General features: G+C 32.7%; 1 protein-coding gene and 1 long non-coding RNA gene across 3 annotated transcripts in view; one reads left to right on the forward strand and one right to left on the reverse strand.

Moving 5' to 3' along the window:
- Positions 1-17609, forward strand: part of vmp1 (vacuole membrane protein 1) — a 30240-nt gene that overhangs the window by 5992 nt on the left and 6639 nt on the right. For both annotated transcript variants that reach the window (XM_005157413.5, NM_207060.1), the window contains 7 exon segments: positions 648-738; positions 974-1084; positions 7291-7458; positions 9622-9753; positions 11158-11238; positions 13407-13523; positions 16045-16106. In XM_005157413.5, coding sequence (XP_005157470.1) covers positions 648-738; positions 974-1084; positions 7291-7458; positions 9622-9753; positions 11158-11238; positions 13407-13523; positions 16045-16106 — 762 coding nt within the window.
- Positions 7344-9433, reverse strand: LOC141377812 (uncharacterized). Its single transcript, XR_012390740.1, has 2 exons — positions 8887-9433; positions 7344-8803 (listed from the first exon to the last, which is right to left on the reverse strand). It is a non-coding gene; the product is annotated as an uncharacterized lncRNA (long non-coding RNA).

Consider the following 17609-nt stretch of genomic DNA (forward strand, 5'->3'; position numbering starts at 1 on the left):
CTGGGTCTGCAATATCTTTACAAGGTATTCATGCACCTCTCTCCAAAAATGTTGGACTTCTGGGCATTGCCATAATACATGTAATAGGTCACCTTCTTCTTCTTGGCATCTCCAGCATTCTGGATTGTTTTTGAAACCTGCTCTGAGCTGTCTCTTAAGAGTCCAGTAAAATTTATGTAAAATTTTAAACCGTATAAGACAGGGGTGACCAACCCTGTTCCTGGAGATCGACCTTCCTGCAGATTTCCGTTGCAACCCATATTAAAAACACCTGCCTGTAATTATCAAGTGCTGTTCAGGTCCTAATTAATTGATTCAGGTGTGTTTGATCATGGTTTGAGCTGAACTCTTTAGGAAGGTCGATCTCCAGGAACAGGGTTGAGCACCCCTGGTATAAGACGTGTTCTGACATCTCTAGATTTTACTTTTAAATTGCCAGCAATTTTCCCCCAGTTCTCAGCTTCAAATGTGCATCCCAATTTTTTTTCCCATATTATCTTAACTGCAGAACTAATATTTTCACTCATTTGACTAATGAGTAGTGCATAGTATTTAGGAGCTTCACGGCCAGTACCTATAATATTGCATAACAATGTCATTAATGATTGCTTACAATATTTAATGATATTAAATTCTGTCTCTTACAGGCTTTGGCAGAGAAGAGGTGTGGTATTTCTGACAGTAGTCCTTTTTTCACTTTTCTCACTGGCTTATTCAATAGAAGGAGCACATCAGGAGGTGAGCTCAACATTGACCTTTTCCCCCGTCACCATTTTGTAATCAGATTCAGGATTGTGTTGTTTAAAAACTCAAGATCAGTCTCTTCTAAACCCCCTGTAAGTTAGTAATTTAATGAAGTAGGTTTATAAGTAAGGTATTAACTTAAAGTGAGTTGAGTTCCCATGCTGTCCTAAAAGAAACACCTTACTGCATCTTCTCTTTGTGATCTGGATGTGTTTGCTGTTGTTTGTAGTATGTGCAGCACCTGGAGAAGAAGTTCCTGTGGTGTGCCTACTGGGTAGGCCTGGGTATTTTGTCTTCGGTTGGTCTCGGCACTGGACTACATACGTTTCTCCTGTACCTGGTAAGAGTTCTTGGCTTAAATTTAGACTTTCTCTTGTTCTGCAGAGCATTTTTTAACCCCTAATATAGATATATGACTCTAGATCACATAAACCAAATTGGTGGAACAATTGATGCTTTGCGTGTATGTATTTTTACATGTAGGATTTGTTGGGATAGGACAATATTTGGTTAAGATACAGTGATTTAAAATCTTAAATCTGAGGGTTAAAATAAATTAAATAATGAGAAACTCACCCGTAAAGCTGTCTAAATCAAGTGCTTAGAAATGCAAATTAGTAGTCAAAAATTAAGTAGAAAATGTACTAAATATCTTCATGGAAAATGATCTTATTACTCTAATAATGAATCACTATTATAGTAAAAGGAAAAATGTGTTACTTTTATCCATACAACAAATATTTGGCTAGTTTGTGATCTAAAATATTTTGGAGGATTATTCTGCCCAGCAAGAATTTATTTCTTTGATCAATAGTGCAATAAAAACATAAATATTGTGAAATATTATTACAATTTTAAACAACTTTTTTCTTATGGAATGAAATTTCAAGTTAAATGTATTACACATTTCAATCATTTACTACTACAGTCTTCTGTGTCACTCGATCATTGAGTAATCAATCTGATATAATGATCTGTTGGTCAAAATAGTATTATTATTATTGTTATTATTAATCAGTGTTGCAAACTATTTTTGTGGAAACTGTTTTACTACCATTTAAAAGTGTCATTATAATGTATTTAATTTTCATTAATTACTTACTCCCAAAGCCATTTATATCGAAGCTGATATTTAGCCGCACCATATTGGTGTTTCCTAACATCTAGTTTTTATGAGGTGGGTTGTTAGCCCAACCACCCAACCTGAAGGACCATGACGTACTCTACAGGCAATTTAGCTCACCCAAATCACTTACAGCACATGTGTTTTGGACTGTGGGGGAAACTGGAGCACCTGGAGGAAACCCACACCAACATGGGGAGAGCATGCACTCCAGAATTCCACACAAAAATGACAACTGCCTACCTTCTTGCTGTGAGGCAACAGCGCTACCCACTGCACCACCATTTACTTTTAATTCTCACATTAAATTGATAAAAAGGGAAATTAAGGACATTAGTAATGTTACAAAAGATTTGATTTCAAATAAATGATGTAGTTCGTTAACCCCCTATCATAAAAACTAAATTGTATCACAATTTCCACAAAACAAAGATGCTACATATGCGCTTCTACAGATATTTACCTATTAATCTATAATAGGTATCACCTTAACCCCTGTGAATAACACCAGCACCCCCTCTTCTCTCCCCCTACCACACCACATGACAACCTCAAAACATTGTGCAATTCTGAGTGTGCCTCACACAGGTGAGTGGGATTGACAAACCACCTGTAGAAAACTCTTTCATCTCTCTGACACTTAAACGACACTTGCACCAGTTTTGCGCCAGACACATTCTTAAAATCACTCCATAACTAAGACGAAACTAAAAAAGCACAATATAATTATACAAACATTAAATTGTAAATGTTATTATAAAAATCATAATTAATGACTGACCACAATAGAGCAGCAAACTGGAGTAAATTCAGATTTGAATCACAGGAATAAATGAAAATTGACAGCAGTTGTTTAAAATGTACACAATATCTCATAAGATTACTGTTTATATTGTATTTTAGATCAAATAAATGCAGCCTAAGCGATGAGAAGTCTTCAAAACAGTAATAAATGTCCTCATCCCAGACTTTTGACCAGTAGTGTACATGTGCTGCCAGAAACACACTCATATTACCTCAAAGCTACAAACATGGAAGAAAAATCCACGTGATTGTGTGTTTGAATACAGTATCCTTGTGTATTTCCCTAGATGAATTGTCAGGAGCCCAGTGAGGCCCTCAGAGTATATGTGTGTAATATTCCCCAGCAGTTTATTAACAGTGTGACAGCGAGAGTGTGTGCGTCTCGTAATCAGAAGCTTTTGTCGGTTTCCACTGACTCTGGTTGAACTGTGAGACAGTGGTCAGGAGTGTCCATTTCCACTGGCTGTGCTGAAGTCACACCACTCTTTGTCACTCTCTCTTTTTGTGTGTCTATGGGCAGCATTGTGAAATAATGGGATGTGAAAGTGCAAATATGCACAATGTTTCACCACTAGACTTTTGTACAAAGACGAGCATTTGTTTTTCACACACTATAGTCTATTTTTGTCATTAGAAATTTGGAAAGAAGTAAAACTAAAGAAAAAAAGCACAGCATACAGTATAGCTGATGATTTATTTAAGGCAATCTGAGATTATTTTAAAGCACTTTAAAATTCATATTTTATTTAGTTTGATGCCTAAACGATTTCAAAATTAACTTGAATAAATAAATGAACTAGTTGAAGAGAGGTTTAAAATAAAATGCACTTAATATAAAGTATTTTTCTAAGTGAAATTAATTAATAGTTTTGCAAACAACATTGTCTTATGGGTTTTATACTCTCACATGTAGTATCAATTAAAAGTTTTGAGTCTGCACATTTTTCTGCATGTTTTAGATTATTTTATTTATTTATTTTTAAAATTTTTTTAAAAACGTTTTCACCAAGACTGATTTATCAAACTACTAAAAATTAAAACAGGTAATTACTATTTGAATAAATATTACAATATTACAAAGGATAAACCCATTTCATTTGAGCCCATTGCTATTTAAATATTTCTTTATTTTATTTAGTTTTAATTAAAATTAAAGCATGCTTTTAAAAACTGAAATTAAAAAATAAAACTAACAAAAATAATAATAAAACATTTATGTAAAATCATTTTGATTAAAAAAATAAAATAAAGAACTTGGGTCATTTAAAATAAAAAATAAAAATACAAATTATTTAGACTGTTTATAAAAACTGCACTAGTTACCAGAAATAAATTAATATTGCACAATTTTATCATTGCAATCATGCATTTTCTACTTCAATATATTTTAAAATGCCACATATTTCTGTGATTCAAAACTGAATTTTCTCCACAAACCAAAAATACTATTTTTTTTTTTTTACAGTGTCACTTTTTATCAAATCATTGCTGAATGACCATTAACTTATATGTTTTAAAAATACGTTGACTGCCCTACTTAAAAGTTAAATTTATTTAAAGAATGGCTGTTTTAAATAATGGCTTACACACACAGCATTGTTGGTTTACCAAAAAAAATTGTACTACTACACTTGATTTAGGTTTTTATTGTAAAAAAATAATAAATAAAACATAGAAAAGAAGAATCTGAAATATTTTTGTCATATTTAAAGAAAAAATGTGATTTAGTATTCAAAAATGTTTCATTTCTGAATATTTTTTCAAATAAATTGGTCTTACACTTCATATTTTCAGATTTATTTAAGTTTATGTATTAAGCCTGGTACTTTTACCATAAACCAACATTATAAACCATTTGGTAGAGGCTGATATTTTAGAAATTATGGGATGTGTAGAAAAAAATGCATTGAGTGTATTAACTACCGACATTTATTAAGTTAAGAAATGCAATCCAAATATTTTTTTCTTGGTTAGGTAGTTAAAGGGTTAAAAAGCCACACTGTAAACAAATTGGGTTGGGTTGCACCCAATTCTTTCATGTTGCCCTAACACAAATCAATCAAGTTAACTTAATTATTTTAACAAATTTAAGTGGATTGAACATAAAACCAAGTTTTAAACTCCAGAATTGTGTTAATTTAGCTAATTTTAAGGAAAAATTTGACCGAGTTGCAAAAAAAATTTTTTTTGAGTGTAATATAAGGAGACATTGGTTATAAGAGCTAGCAGATTCTCATCATCTGCATCTGATGATTGATTGTGGGAAATGCTTGTCAAGTTTCAGTGCCTGAGAAATAAACTCGGTTGCACTGAGTAACCAGATAAACCAGTTGCAGTATCAGACTCTCTGTTTTGAGAGCATTATGAGCTCATTCCTATGAATATGACTAACATATGATGATCCTCCAGAATGGCTGACATCACCAAAGATCCCAGAGTAACCCCACACCAGCATCAATATTTACACAGGGTTTAAGTTTAACAGGCTCTTAGTGCATGAATCAGATATCTTGTTGCTTTCTGTTTAATATAAAACCACATTTTTACAGTGCCCTTCACCTCATCTGTCTAGTATTTTATGTTGGATTAGGATTGATCTGAAGGTAAAGGTCCACTAAATGCAATGCTAGGACCGTAATTATGATTTTTTATTTTTTATTTTTTACTTTACTACTGCATTTAAGTGTCTTTAGTTCTTCATCTGAGTGTTTTTATTCTTGGAAACTTGTACCTTTTTTCACTTAATGCAAAATCTAAATTGTGTCTTTTTTTATTTTTTATAACCTCAACATTTCTGAAATGTGTTTTATATGCATTCAAGTTTACATCTCTCTGATTCAAACGATCCCTAATGAAACTTGAATGTGGACAGTTGCATATTTTTTGTGTTAGCAGTTTTTTTAAACTAAAAGTATTATGATTACATAGAGTTCCTAAAATCTTAATACTTCTCTTTGTGAAGTCTCTGATTTTTTTTTGTTCTGTATTCGACATTTACAGACATTATGTTTATTCAATTTGTCATATGCTAGACTATATTGTATATTTAGTTATTTTCATGTTTGCACACTTGTAGTATTGGAAGTGTTCAGCCTGTCACAAGTTACGGTAAATATAAATACAATTAAACATTTTCTTGCAAAATAAAAGAAAAATCGGTTCTTTTAATTAGTGCTGTCAAATGCACCCAGGATAAAAAAAATATTTATCTTTAATTTAATTTATACGCATCGTGTGAGTGCGTGCGTGCGTGTGTATATAATGTGTATATATTTTTTTTCTTTTGTATAGAAGATTTTTTTCAACCCATTTCTAAGCATAATAGTTTTAATAACTCATTTCTAATAACTGATTTATTTTATCTCTGCCGTGATGACAGTAAATAATATTTCACTTGATATTTTTCAAGACACTTCTATACAACTGTGACATTTAAAGGCTTAACTCGGTTAATTAGGGTAACTAGCCAGTTTAGGGTAATTAGGCAAGTTATTGTATAACGATGGTTTGTTCTGTAGACTATCGAAAAAATTATAGCTTAAATAGGATAATAATTTTGACCTTAAAAAATTAAAAACTGCTTTTTTTCTTGCCCAAATATAACAAATAAGACTTTTTTCCAGATGAAAAAAAATATTATCAGACAAACTGTGAAAATTTCCTTGCTCTGTTAAACATCATTTAGTAAATATTTAAAAAAAGAAAAAAAAAATCTAAGGGAGCCTAATAATTCTGTATGTATATAAATTATATATAATTTGTAAATATGAACTTTTATTTTGGATGTGATTAATGGTTTGATAGCATTACTTTTAATATTTAGGCACATTAAATTTAAGCACAGAAATTTGTCCTTTGACTAAAGTCTGTTTGGGATGTAGGACTTTAACTATCTGTACTTGCGCTACAGTTTTGATTCGTGTACTTGACCCACCACTGACTAAATGGTACCACCTGAGTCATTCATGCCTCCTTCGGTTGATCAGAGGTTAAGAATGCTATATGATCGCTCTACTCTCCCACATATATTCTCCCACGGATTGATGGGGAAGAATGACATCAGTCTCTGTTTTCACTTAGCAAATGAATTGTCGTTTTGATAAGTGGTTCTTTCCATCGTGCTACATTGAGGTCACTAAGCTTTTTGCATTTGCATTATAACCACAAGTATGTGTGTGGTAGTTTTTGGTACAAGTTCAACAAACACTTGTTTACTTTACTCATCCTAGAAGTGCGTCAAGGTATGTGTGTGATGCTCATTTGCAGGCATTGTTTATGCTGCTGCACGTCATGATTGTGCAGTTTTGTTTTTTTGGGGGGTTTTTTTTTGCAGACATGATTTCTGTCCAAAAATAAAATCCTAAGCTTAGCCCTAAATCTAACATGTGCATTATTGCTGAAAATGATAGGAAAATAATTGGTGAATGGTTATAACGTAGAACCACCAATCCAATCCTGAATGCAAGTCAAAAATGTGTCTTAAATCTGATTGGTTGATTGGACTCTTGTTTTAGGATGAGTAAAAATTGTTGCACATAATAAAACAAGGTTGCACTGTTTGGTGCTTATGTGATGTATTAATGGAGTGTGTAAACATGCGATTGCATCATTTCCTCCAGGGTCCACACATAGCTTCTGTCACCTTGGCTGCGTATGAATGTGGCTCTGTGAACTTCCCCGAGCCGCCGTATCCAGCACAGATAGTGTGTCCGGAGGATGAGGCCCTGCAGGAGAGCATCTCACTGTGGACCATCATGTCCAAAGTTCGCTTGGAAGCCTGCATGTGGGTGAGTGTCTGAAGAACTAAAACTGCCCAGTTCTGCTCTTACAGACCAACACCTGATTGAAATTTCCTGGTTGTATAAACTGGTGGGAGTAGAAACTCCTGCAGTGGGCTGTGTTTAAGACCAGTGAAAGTGGAAGCATAAAAGAGCAGACAGTCTCTTAAACACTCTTGAAAGTCTGTAAGTAAAGAAGCAGTGTTGTGCTAGTTACTGAACAGTAGTAACTGGTTACAGTTACTAGTTACTTTATTCGAAAAGTAACTTAATTACTTCATGGATTACTTACACCAAAAAGTAATGCAAGTCATTTTTGAGTTACTTTTCCAAAGAACATTTTTAATGCTTCCATTAATGCCCGTATGATGTCACTTTATTCTCACAACCTAAACCCAAAACAAACCTAAATAAAGTCATTTTTATTCAAGTCAGTAAAGTTTATTTAAGTCAGACCAGCAGTACAAAAATGAAAATATCACAAGGTGATAAACCAGCTGAATAATATATTCAGAAAGCAAAAACTAAAGTTGCTTTAGCATCATAAAAGTTGTTGTATTTAACGCTTAAACATGCTCTTTCACAGCTTGAGTATGAAAATTAGCAACAATAAACAACAAACACAAAACCTTTATGTAATAAATAAATAAAAGTAATCTAAATTATCATTCAGAATCAATTCGGTGAAACTCTGCACCAAAAACAGCTTTCATAGACATCAATGAATATTATGTATTTTAAACTAAACAAAAGCATACAGTAACAGCTGCTCAAAAATGAAATCGATGGGCAGTTTTCAAACTAACCACAAATTAAAAGTAGTCAGTCAATAACTTGTGGAAGGTAAGCTGAGTATACAGCAAAATCTGCTGTTGCATAACAGCTATAAAAATATGTAAAACAATATTCTGAGCAAAACAACACTGTGCATTTAAAATGACGTGTTCTGAAATCTAACAGAAATGTGTCACTGTGTCTAATCAATTTTGTTATACAGATAGCAGATGTATGCTTTTTTATTTGAAACATCAAACATAATGGTATTAGTAATGGTAATTAATAATAGTAACATTAATAGACTCGCTCACGTACACTCGGTGTACCTTGCAAACATTCAGTCTCTGCTTTGCTTGACTTTTGTCCAGTCTGGTGCCTCGTACACGACGTGTCTTCTTTACTGTGATTGGTTGGTACTGACCAATCCCACAATGCATCGCCACTGTAAACGGGAAGATGTGGGCTAGACTGCAGCCAAAAAATTTTTACTTATCGAGTAACAGACAAACGCATCATATTGTTATAATAACGACGTTACTATATTTAAAAAGTAATGCGTTACAGCAGGGGTCGGAACCTTTTTTTAGCAAGGAGACATTATTATTATTTTTTTATTTATCAAATACATTTTAAATAGCTATTGGGGGTGTGGGTATATACCAAAACCTTTATTTTTTATGTCCATGCACAACTCAAAAATAAACAAATATGACACATCACAATGTATGATGAAAAGACACTTTATAGATTTCTTATTTTTACCATCCCAACTCATGAATGTTGTTTGAATTTACTTGCGAAAGTTATAATGGAAATAAAAGTTACTTGCCTTTTATTGCCCTTTAAACATAATAGTTTTAATAACTCATTTCTAATAACCGATTTCTTTTATCTTTGCCATGATGACAGTACATAATATTTGTCTAGATATTTTCAAGACACTTCTATACAGCTTAAAGTGACATTTAAAGGCTTAACTAGGTTAATTAGGTGAACAAGGCAGGTTAGGGTAATTAGGCAAGTTATTGTAAATTGATGGTTTGTTCTGTAGACTATTGAAAACAAATATATATAGCTTAAAGGGGCTAATAATTTTGACCTTAAATGTTTTATAAAAAAAATAAAAACTGCTTTTATTCTAGCCAAATTAAAACAAATAAGACTTTCTCCAGAAAAAACAATATTATACATACTGTATATATATATAATTCACTTTCCAGTCCTAAACTGTAATTAGGTAATGGCTACTGCGTGTATTTATGATCTCCAAAACCTAAGGTAAACCTAATCATATCAAGTTTTTGAAGACTGGCAGAACCCAGAAGCTGTTGTTTCTCCTCAATCACGCTTCATCTCCATTATGCTCATCATTTGTACATGCGTGCGTGTTTTTAGGGTGCGGGCACAGCCATTGGTGAGCTGCCTCCATACTTCATGGCTCGAGCGGCACGAATGTCTGGAGCAGATCCTGATGATGAGGATTATGAAGAATTCGAGGAGATGCTGGAGCATTCACAGAGCGCACAGGTCTGGAATCCATCTAAAAAAAAAAAACATGTCAAAGTAATGCTTCACCTCAGCAGGAGATGTTCAAAGCCCAACTAACAAGGCTTTATAAAGCTGACAGTGATTGAAGCTGATATTGTATCCTGTTTGGTGGGAGCCGTCCCAGTGTCTTATTCCCTTGAGTCCTCACTATTGTGGTTCACTCGTGTGGGTCACATGACTTCTTGGAAGGCTCTCCTCTGGTTTCCAGTAAAGTCTTTGAGCAGCAGTGACTCAGATGCAGAGCTTCCCTTTAATCACAGCCTCTTAGTGTCTAAGTGGACCCCACATGCTCTGCGCCTTCACTCTAAAACTTTTAATTGGTCATCTTTAATATGGCGGAGTGCACCGCGAGGTCTGCTGATTAATGGCAATCTTGTTTGATGTGTAAGAATGTGCCAAAATAGTGATGAAGAAAAGATATTCAAGTTGCATCGCATATTTTTAATATTGTTTATTTATATTGTTTATATATTATTCATAATACAGGTTTTGTCTTAAATTAATGTTGAATAATTGATTCCAAACAGCTATGTAAAATGATTTTTGCATAATAAATGAGTAGAATATATTACAATAATGATGCTGGTAACATTAAATCAGTAACATTTGTTAGTTAACATGAACTAACAATATGAAAATGTTTTAAAGTCTTCATCTTTATTTTAATTTTATAAACTAATGTTAACAAAATTCATACTTTTATTGTTGTTAGTTTATATTATTGTTATTTATGATAGTTTATAGTGTTTATTAACTACACTCTTAAAAAATAATGACACATATTCAAGACAACAAATATTTTTATTCATTCATTTTCTTTTCGGCTTAGTTCCTTTATTATTTCGGGGTTGCCACAGCGGAATGAACCGCCAACTTTTCCAGCACGTTTTTACGCAGCGGATGCCCTTCCAGCTGCTAACCATCTTTGAGAAACAAATATTTTTATGTTGCTTTAAACTAATTTATGAAAGTTAATCAGGTTCAGATATTTTTTTTTATTCAAAGTTTAATTTAATATTTTTAGTTTGATGTATGTTGAGATGACTAGAAAAGCTAATTTGATTCAGCTAAAAAAACTTAAGATGACTAGAAATATTTGACATTGTATCAATAATTAATGGAACCATGTTGTGAAATTGTTTCATGTTATTTATATAAAATTGTTTATTCTTTTATTATAAAAAATAACAACATGAATAATTATATTTGAGTTATTTATTTGTGCAACAAACAATTATTTAAAGCATTTCAAATCTATTTGACAATATATAACAGCATAAAAAGTAAAACTTCATTATTGAAGGATTATCTTTGCTTGTCAATGTCCGTAATTATTTTTATATTTTTTGCCTTGAAGGTTTAAAGTTGTTTAATATCTTGCAGGATTTTGCATCAAGAGCCAAACTTGCAGTGCAAAACATGGTGCAGAAAGTGGGATTTTTTGGAATTCTGGCATGTGCCTCTGTAAGTAATATTTTATTAATTGATGCTTTAATGTTATTTAACATATTTGCTAACATTAACAAATTATGAACAATACGTTAAACATGCATATTTTCTGTTCGTTGTTTTAGTTCAGGGGTGGCCAACCCTGTTCCTGGAGAGCCACTTTCCTGCAGATTTTAGTTGCAACCCATATCAAACACACCTGCCTGTAATTATCACGTGGTGTTCAGGTCCTAATTAATTGGTTCAGGTGTGTTTGATATGGGTTGCAACTGAAATCTGCAGGAAAGTGGCTCTCCAGGAACAGGGTTGGCCACCCCTGTTTTAGTTTTAGTTAACGAAAATAAAGCCATTCCTTGTTAGTTCGTTTACATTGTTAGTTTGTTAAAATGCTTTTTACTTTGGCTTGTTTGTAGTGCAATATCTTAAAATTCTTAAATCAAGAAGCATTTTCTAGACAAGCCAAAAATGTCTGTTTTTCAGATGTAATGTGACAAAATTAAGGGAGTTTTTCCTTAAAACAACCAAAATAATCTGCCAATGGGCTAAGCAAAGTAATCTGATTTCAAAGTGAAAACAAGAATATTTAGCTTACCCCATTGGCAGATTATTTTGCTTGTTTTAAGGAAAAACTTCTCTAATTTTGTCTCATTATTTCTGAAAATAAGACTATTTTTTGCTGGTCTAGAAAATGCTTTTTGATTTAAGAATTTTAGATATTTGGACTAGAAACAAGACAAAAACTATAAATAAGAGAAGCATTTAATTAAATCGACCTTAGTTAAAGTTATTTATTGTATTTGCTAAGATTAAAAAATTATGAACAATACATTAATTGAAGTAATCTCTCCTCTTTGTTTAAGTTAGTTAATGAAAATAAACGCATTCATTATAAGTTTAAATAACTCTGAAAAAAAAAGTTTTTTGTCTTGTTTCTAGTCCAAATATCTAAAATTATTAAATCAAGAAGAATTTTCTAGACCAGCAAAAAATTGTCAAAAAATCTGTCAAAATTAAGGAAGTTAGAAGCAAAATAATCTCACAAAAGGGTAAAATAATCTTATTTCAAAGGGAAATCTTTTTTTTTTTGTTTACCCCATTTGATTTATTTTAAGGAAAAACTCAATTTTGACTTTTATTTTATCTCTGAAAACGACTATATTGTTTGCTTTTCTAGAAAATGCTTCTTGATCTAAGAATTTTTCGTTATTTGCACTAGAAACAAGACAAAAACACTAAATAAGAAAATCATGTTTTGCAGTGGCAACAAGCACAACTTGGAAAGTAACAATGCATAAGTCAATGTTGAAAAATAATAGCAACTCTTATTTATAAATGCTGTAGTAGGGTTCGTATACAAGTATTGTTCATTATTAGTTTATATTATTAAATAAATTAAAATAACCTTATTGTAAAGTGATTTTTATGAAGTTGATAAAAAAAAGCAATGATACTCAATTAGCAGTGTTTTAAAGTGAATTTGGGGCTTGAAGCCCTGAGGTTAATTGCTTTTTATAAAACAGTTATTCCATGTGTGTAGCAACGTTTGACAAAACTTAACATTTATTTTACACTGATAACACTTTTATAAACAAAGCAAATAAAAGTCTTTAAAAGTTGTTTTCAGTGCTGTTGGAGTGGAGTGGTTCCAGGTGTGGATTTGTAAAGTATTTCACAGCAGTAAATAACAGCTTTGAACACTGCTCAACCAATCAGAATCAAGTACTGGAACTGTCTGTTTTAGAAACTAATGTAACTTGCAAAACATCGAAAATAATGCTGTATGCTGGGCTTTATGCTCTCATTGCATGTACACTTATATGAAGGTATTTTTATCAGTTTAGAACTATAGTAAAGGCTTATATGTGTAAAAATAAAAAAGTGACAATATTCACCACAAAATCAAAGATCAGCTGTGAGGAACTGCATTTCTGTCAATTATATTTAACTGTAAGGGGTATTCTCTCTTGTTTTTGGTTAGTTTAGATGTCTTTGGTTCATTTAGTGTTTATGTTCATATTTCAGCTGAAATGCAGCAATTTGTTTGCTGTTCAGCAAGGTTTAGATGGTAGTGTTCATCAAATAAACTACATTAACATAATACAGCTTATTCTAACAAAAGGGTGAACACAACCACTGTTTTTTCTTTCTGTGTTTATTAATAATTCAGCCTATTTGTTTGCCAGATCCCGAATCCCCTGTTTGACCTTGCTGGAATCACCTGCGGTCACTTCCTAATACCCTTCTGGACCTTCTTCGGAGCAACTCTTATTGGAAAGGCCATTATTAAGATGCACATTCAGGTATAGAGAGAGAAAGCAAACATCAAATGTGCTAGAGAATGCATTGAAACAATATGTTAAATTATTATCTGATATTTACATGAAAGGTATGTGACTTAGGCAAGTGCAAAAATTCCCAGAAACAAATTTGCAAATCCATTTAGGATAGAAGGGTCTTATTTGACCATATTTGGAAGGGTTGTGAATATTAATGAGCTCTGCTCTGACATTCCTGCAGCTCATGTCCGTCTTCTTACACAAACACACTCAGGATGATGTACTCTAAACTACATACGTGCAAAATAATCATACTTAAGTTATTAAAAATATTTGAACAAAGTAGATATCTTTATAAATGACAATCTTGTCAATAAAAGATATGGAGAGGTTTATTTTAGCTAGAAGGAGTGAGTGAGCTGTATTTATAGCACTAGAAAAACAGCTTGTTCTGTTCTGAATGAAATGTAAGCTAAATTATAATTATACATGACAAAAGGGGCTGACAGAAATTTATTTAAAGTTTTATGCGTTTAAGGATTATTATCAACCGTAACATAAACAGATGAGTGTTTATTGTCTTTCGGATGAGATGTTAAACCGAGGTCCTGACTCTCTGTGGTCATGAAAAAAATCCCAGGATGTCCTTTGAAAAAGAGTAGGGCTTTCACCCCAGCATCCTGGCCAAATCTGCCCTCTGGCCTCTGTCCATTATGGCCTCCTAACCCTCCCTATATCATAATTGTCTCCTCTCCACCAATTAGCTAGTGTGTGGTGTGCAGTCTGGCGCAAAATGGCTGCCGTCGTGTCATCCAGGTAGATGCCGCACACTGGTGGTGGATGAGGAGATCCCCCCCCCATTGTGCAAAGCGCTTTGAGTGCCCAGAAAAGCGCTATATAAATGTAAGGAATTATTATTATTTTTATTATTAATATTAATATTATTATTATTATTGTTATTATAGATGAAAAGTTTTTTTATTGATGAGAACTCTTTTTCATTCAAGAAAAATCACAGCAAGTGCTGAGTAATATTAAACGATCCATAAACATGCATTAAATTCTTATTTTCCGCAGTTTAGAAGTGTTTGTTGCCTAATTAAAAACATACTTGTCATACAAAACATACATTTTACAATATACATGTCAAACTAACCAAAGATACAGTTAAACAGACCGTATGTGTTTTCACCACGGCACGGAATACATTTGTAATCGGTTTGTCCTGCATTTTACTGTGAACATTGAGATCATTCTCCCATCTGAGAAGAGAGGGAGAATGATGAGGAAGGTTGGGGCTAATGCCTTCAACAGAGATTGTCAGTTCTAATTTAGAATTCTAGTCTAACTATTAGTTTGTTTGTTTAGTTTTTGTGCAAATAAGCAAACTGAAATTAAATGTTGCGAAATGAATCAGATAAAAAATAAAAAAAAACATTTAAATTAGGTTTTTAAATGTTAATAAATTAGGATGTTTCCTAGGCAGCTTTAATGTAATAGCTTTGGCTCACCCTCAGTCAAGTTTGGTTTTTGGCCCTTCGTAAGAAAAAGTTTGTCCACCCCTGCTCTATGGCGATGATTGGCTACTTGCTTGCTTCACAGAATGGCTCCTTTAGATTTCATAGTAAGTAAAAAAAAAAACAAGCCTTAAAAATTATATCTACAAAAAAAAATAAATAGTGTAATCTCAGTAGGAAACTTTCTTAGCAGAAACAATAGTGTATGTGGATCAGGCTACAACATCTCCATGTGCTGAACTCTTATTGTGTGAGTGGGCTTGACAAACCACCTGTAGAAAACACACTCTTTCATCTCTTTGACACTTTAACCGACACTTGCACCAGTTTTTTTTTGCACATTTGCACCATACTCATTTTTGCAATCACTCCATATAAAAAAAAAAAAAAAACGACAAAATAAAAACATTGCATTTCTGAAATGTGCCTACCACAACTGAGTGGGCTTGACAAACCACCTGTAGAAACACTCCCTCCCTCAAAAACAAAACAAACAAAAATTCCACTTCCCTTTCTAATTCTAGCACTTAATTTTCTGAGCACAATCAGTTCCTTTGTTTAATTAGCACTTCTTGTGTGTTTTGCCACTTCTTGTTGAATTGCTGAATGCCTCCTAAAATGTAAGCCGACTTGGACAAAAGCATCTGCTAAATGACTAAATGAAAACATATTCAGCTATACCTAGGTATATCTAAATTTTATTCTATGGCATCTTTAATCAATGTTTGAGTGAGAGACGATTCCCATAAATCAGAGTGTTTTCGAAGCTGACCATTAGATCATCAGAGACACACCTTCACATGAGTCGGGACTGTTGACTCAGCAGATTATAGACAGATCTCTTTGTTTCATCCAAATGATGGAATCATAAGCCAGTTGCTGATCTCAGCGGGGGTCACATATTTTAATATACACTGAAGACTATCTGCCCTCCACAAAAAACCATCAGACTTTTGCCCCCAGGCCTCGTAAGAGATGCTGTTGATTCATTGTCTGACTATGTTTATCCACTTTTTGTGTCTCTGCAGAAACTGTTTGTTATCATTACGTTCAGCAAGCACATAGTGGAGCAGATGGTGTCTCTGATCGGGTGAGTAACAATGGACAGACAGTGCTAAACATTATAGCCAGTAAATAAAGACCTACAGCAGTCAAAGAACATCTGAAATTTAGCTTAGTTGTACATGTTTTTAAGATGTAATTAAGATCAAATTATTCATATAAACTAGGGCTGCACTGTATTCTGGAAAAAAAGGGAATTGCGATATTTAAAAAATTTTTAGGTGAATTTTGCCATATGAGTAGTTTTACAAGACAGTTTGAATAGCTCTTTTTGACAGTTTTCTGGGGAGACTAACAGTATTCAGCTACAGATATTAAATAATCACAATGTAAAAAAAAATATTCATACATTGCTTTGTCTTGTTTCTAGTCCAAATATCTAAATAATTCATAGATCAAGTAAAAATATATATTTTTTCAACTTTAGAAAAAATGAAGAGTTTTTCGTTTAAACAAGTAAAATAATCTGACAGTGGGGTAAGTATGTAGTTATTTGGACTAGAAACAGGACAAAATTTATAAATATTGCATAAATCAGGGGTGTCCAAACTCAGTCCTGGGGGGCAGGTCTCCTGGAGAGTTTATCACCAACCCTAATCAAACTCACCTGAAACAGCTAATCAAACTCTTACTAGATATACTAGAAAATAGCAAGTGTGTTGAAGCAAGTTATAGCTAAACTCTGTAGAACACCGGCCTTCCAGGACTGATTTTGGACACCTCTGGCATAAATTTTATAAATTCTGTATACAGTAATTACTTATAATTCTGTTGTCCACTGGTCAACTATAACCCAGACTCAACATTGCATATCTTGCAATGTGACTATTTTGAATGTGCACATTGCGATATCGAAGCTGAAATTATATATTGTGTAGCCCTAATATAAACTCAAATATTAGGTTTAAGTGTTCTGTTTCTTGTAAAGTTGCCATTTTGCATTAGTTTTAGTTTTTTTAAATGCTTGTTTAGTTTTTTTTTTTTTTTTATACCTAACTTTTTTAAAATAAAAAATAATAACAATTTAACAATTTATTACACAAAAATTAATAAATAAAACTGCTTTTTATCCATCCAAAAAAAAAAATTTAAAAGCCTAAGTTTTCCTGAAAAGTTGTAGAAAATTCTGTGGAAAATGTCTTTGCTCTGTTAAACATTACTTTGGAAATATTTGAAAAAGAATTACAATTTCAAAGGAGGGCTAATAATCTTGACTTCAACTGAACATTTTAAATGAGAAAAAAGTATGTATTAATTAACGATGCACAATATATCGCTTCAGCATAGATATTGCAATGTACGCACCTGCAATAGTCACATCGCAAGATGTGCAATGTTAAGTCTGAAATATAGTTGACCAGGAGCCACAGAATTGTATTTAATTACTATATTTACATGGAATATATATACAATTTATGCAAAAAAAAAAATCTTAGAATTTTTGTCTTATTTCTAGTCCAAATATCTTCATTTCCCAGCCAAAACAAAATTATTTTACTTCCCCCACTGGGAGATAATTTCACTTGTTTTA

Source organism: Danio rerio, chromosome 15, assembly GCF_049306965.1.
Source record: "Danio rerio strain Tuebingen ecotype United States chromosome 15, GRCz12tu, whole genome shotgun sequence".
Classification (NCBI taxonomy): Eukaryota; Metazoa; Chordata; class Actinopteri; order Cypriniformes; family Danionidae; genus Danio; species Danio rerio.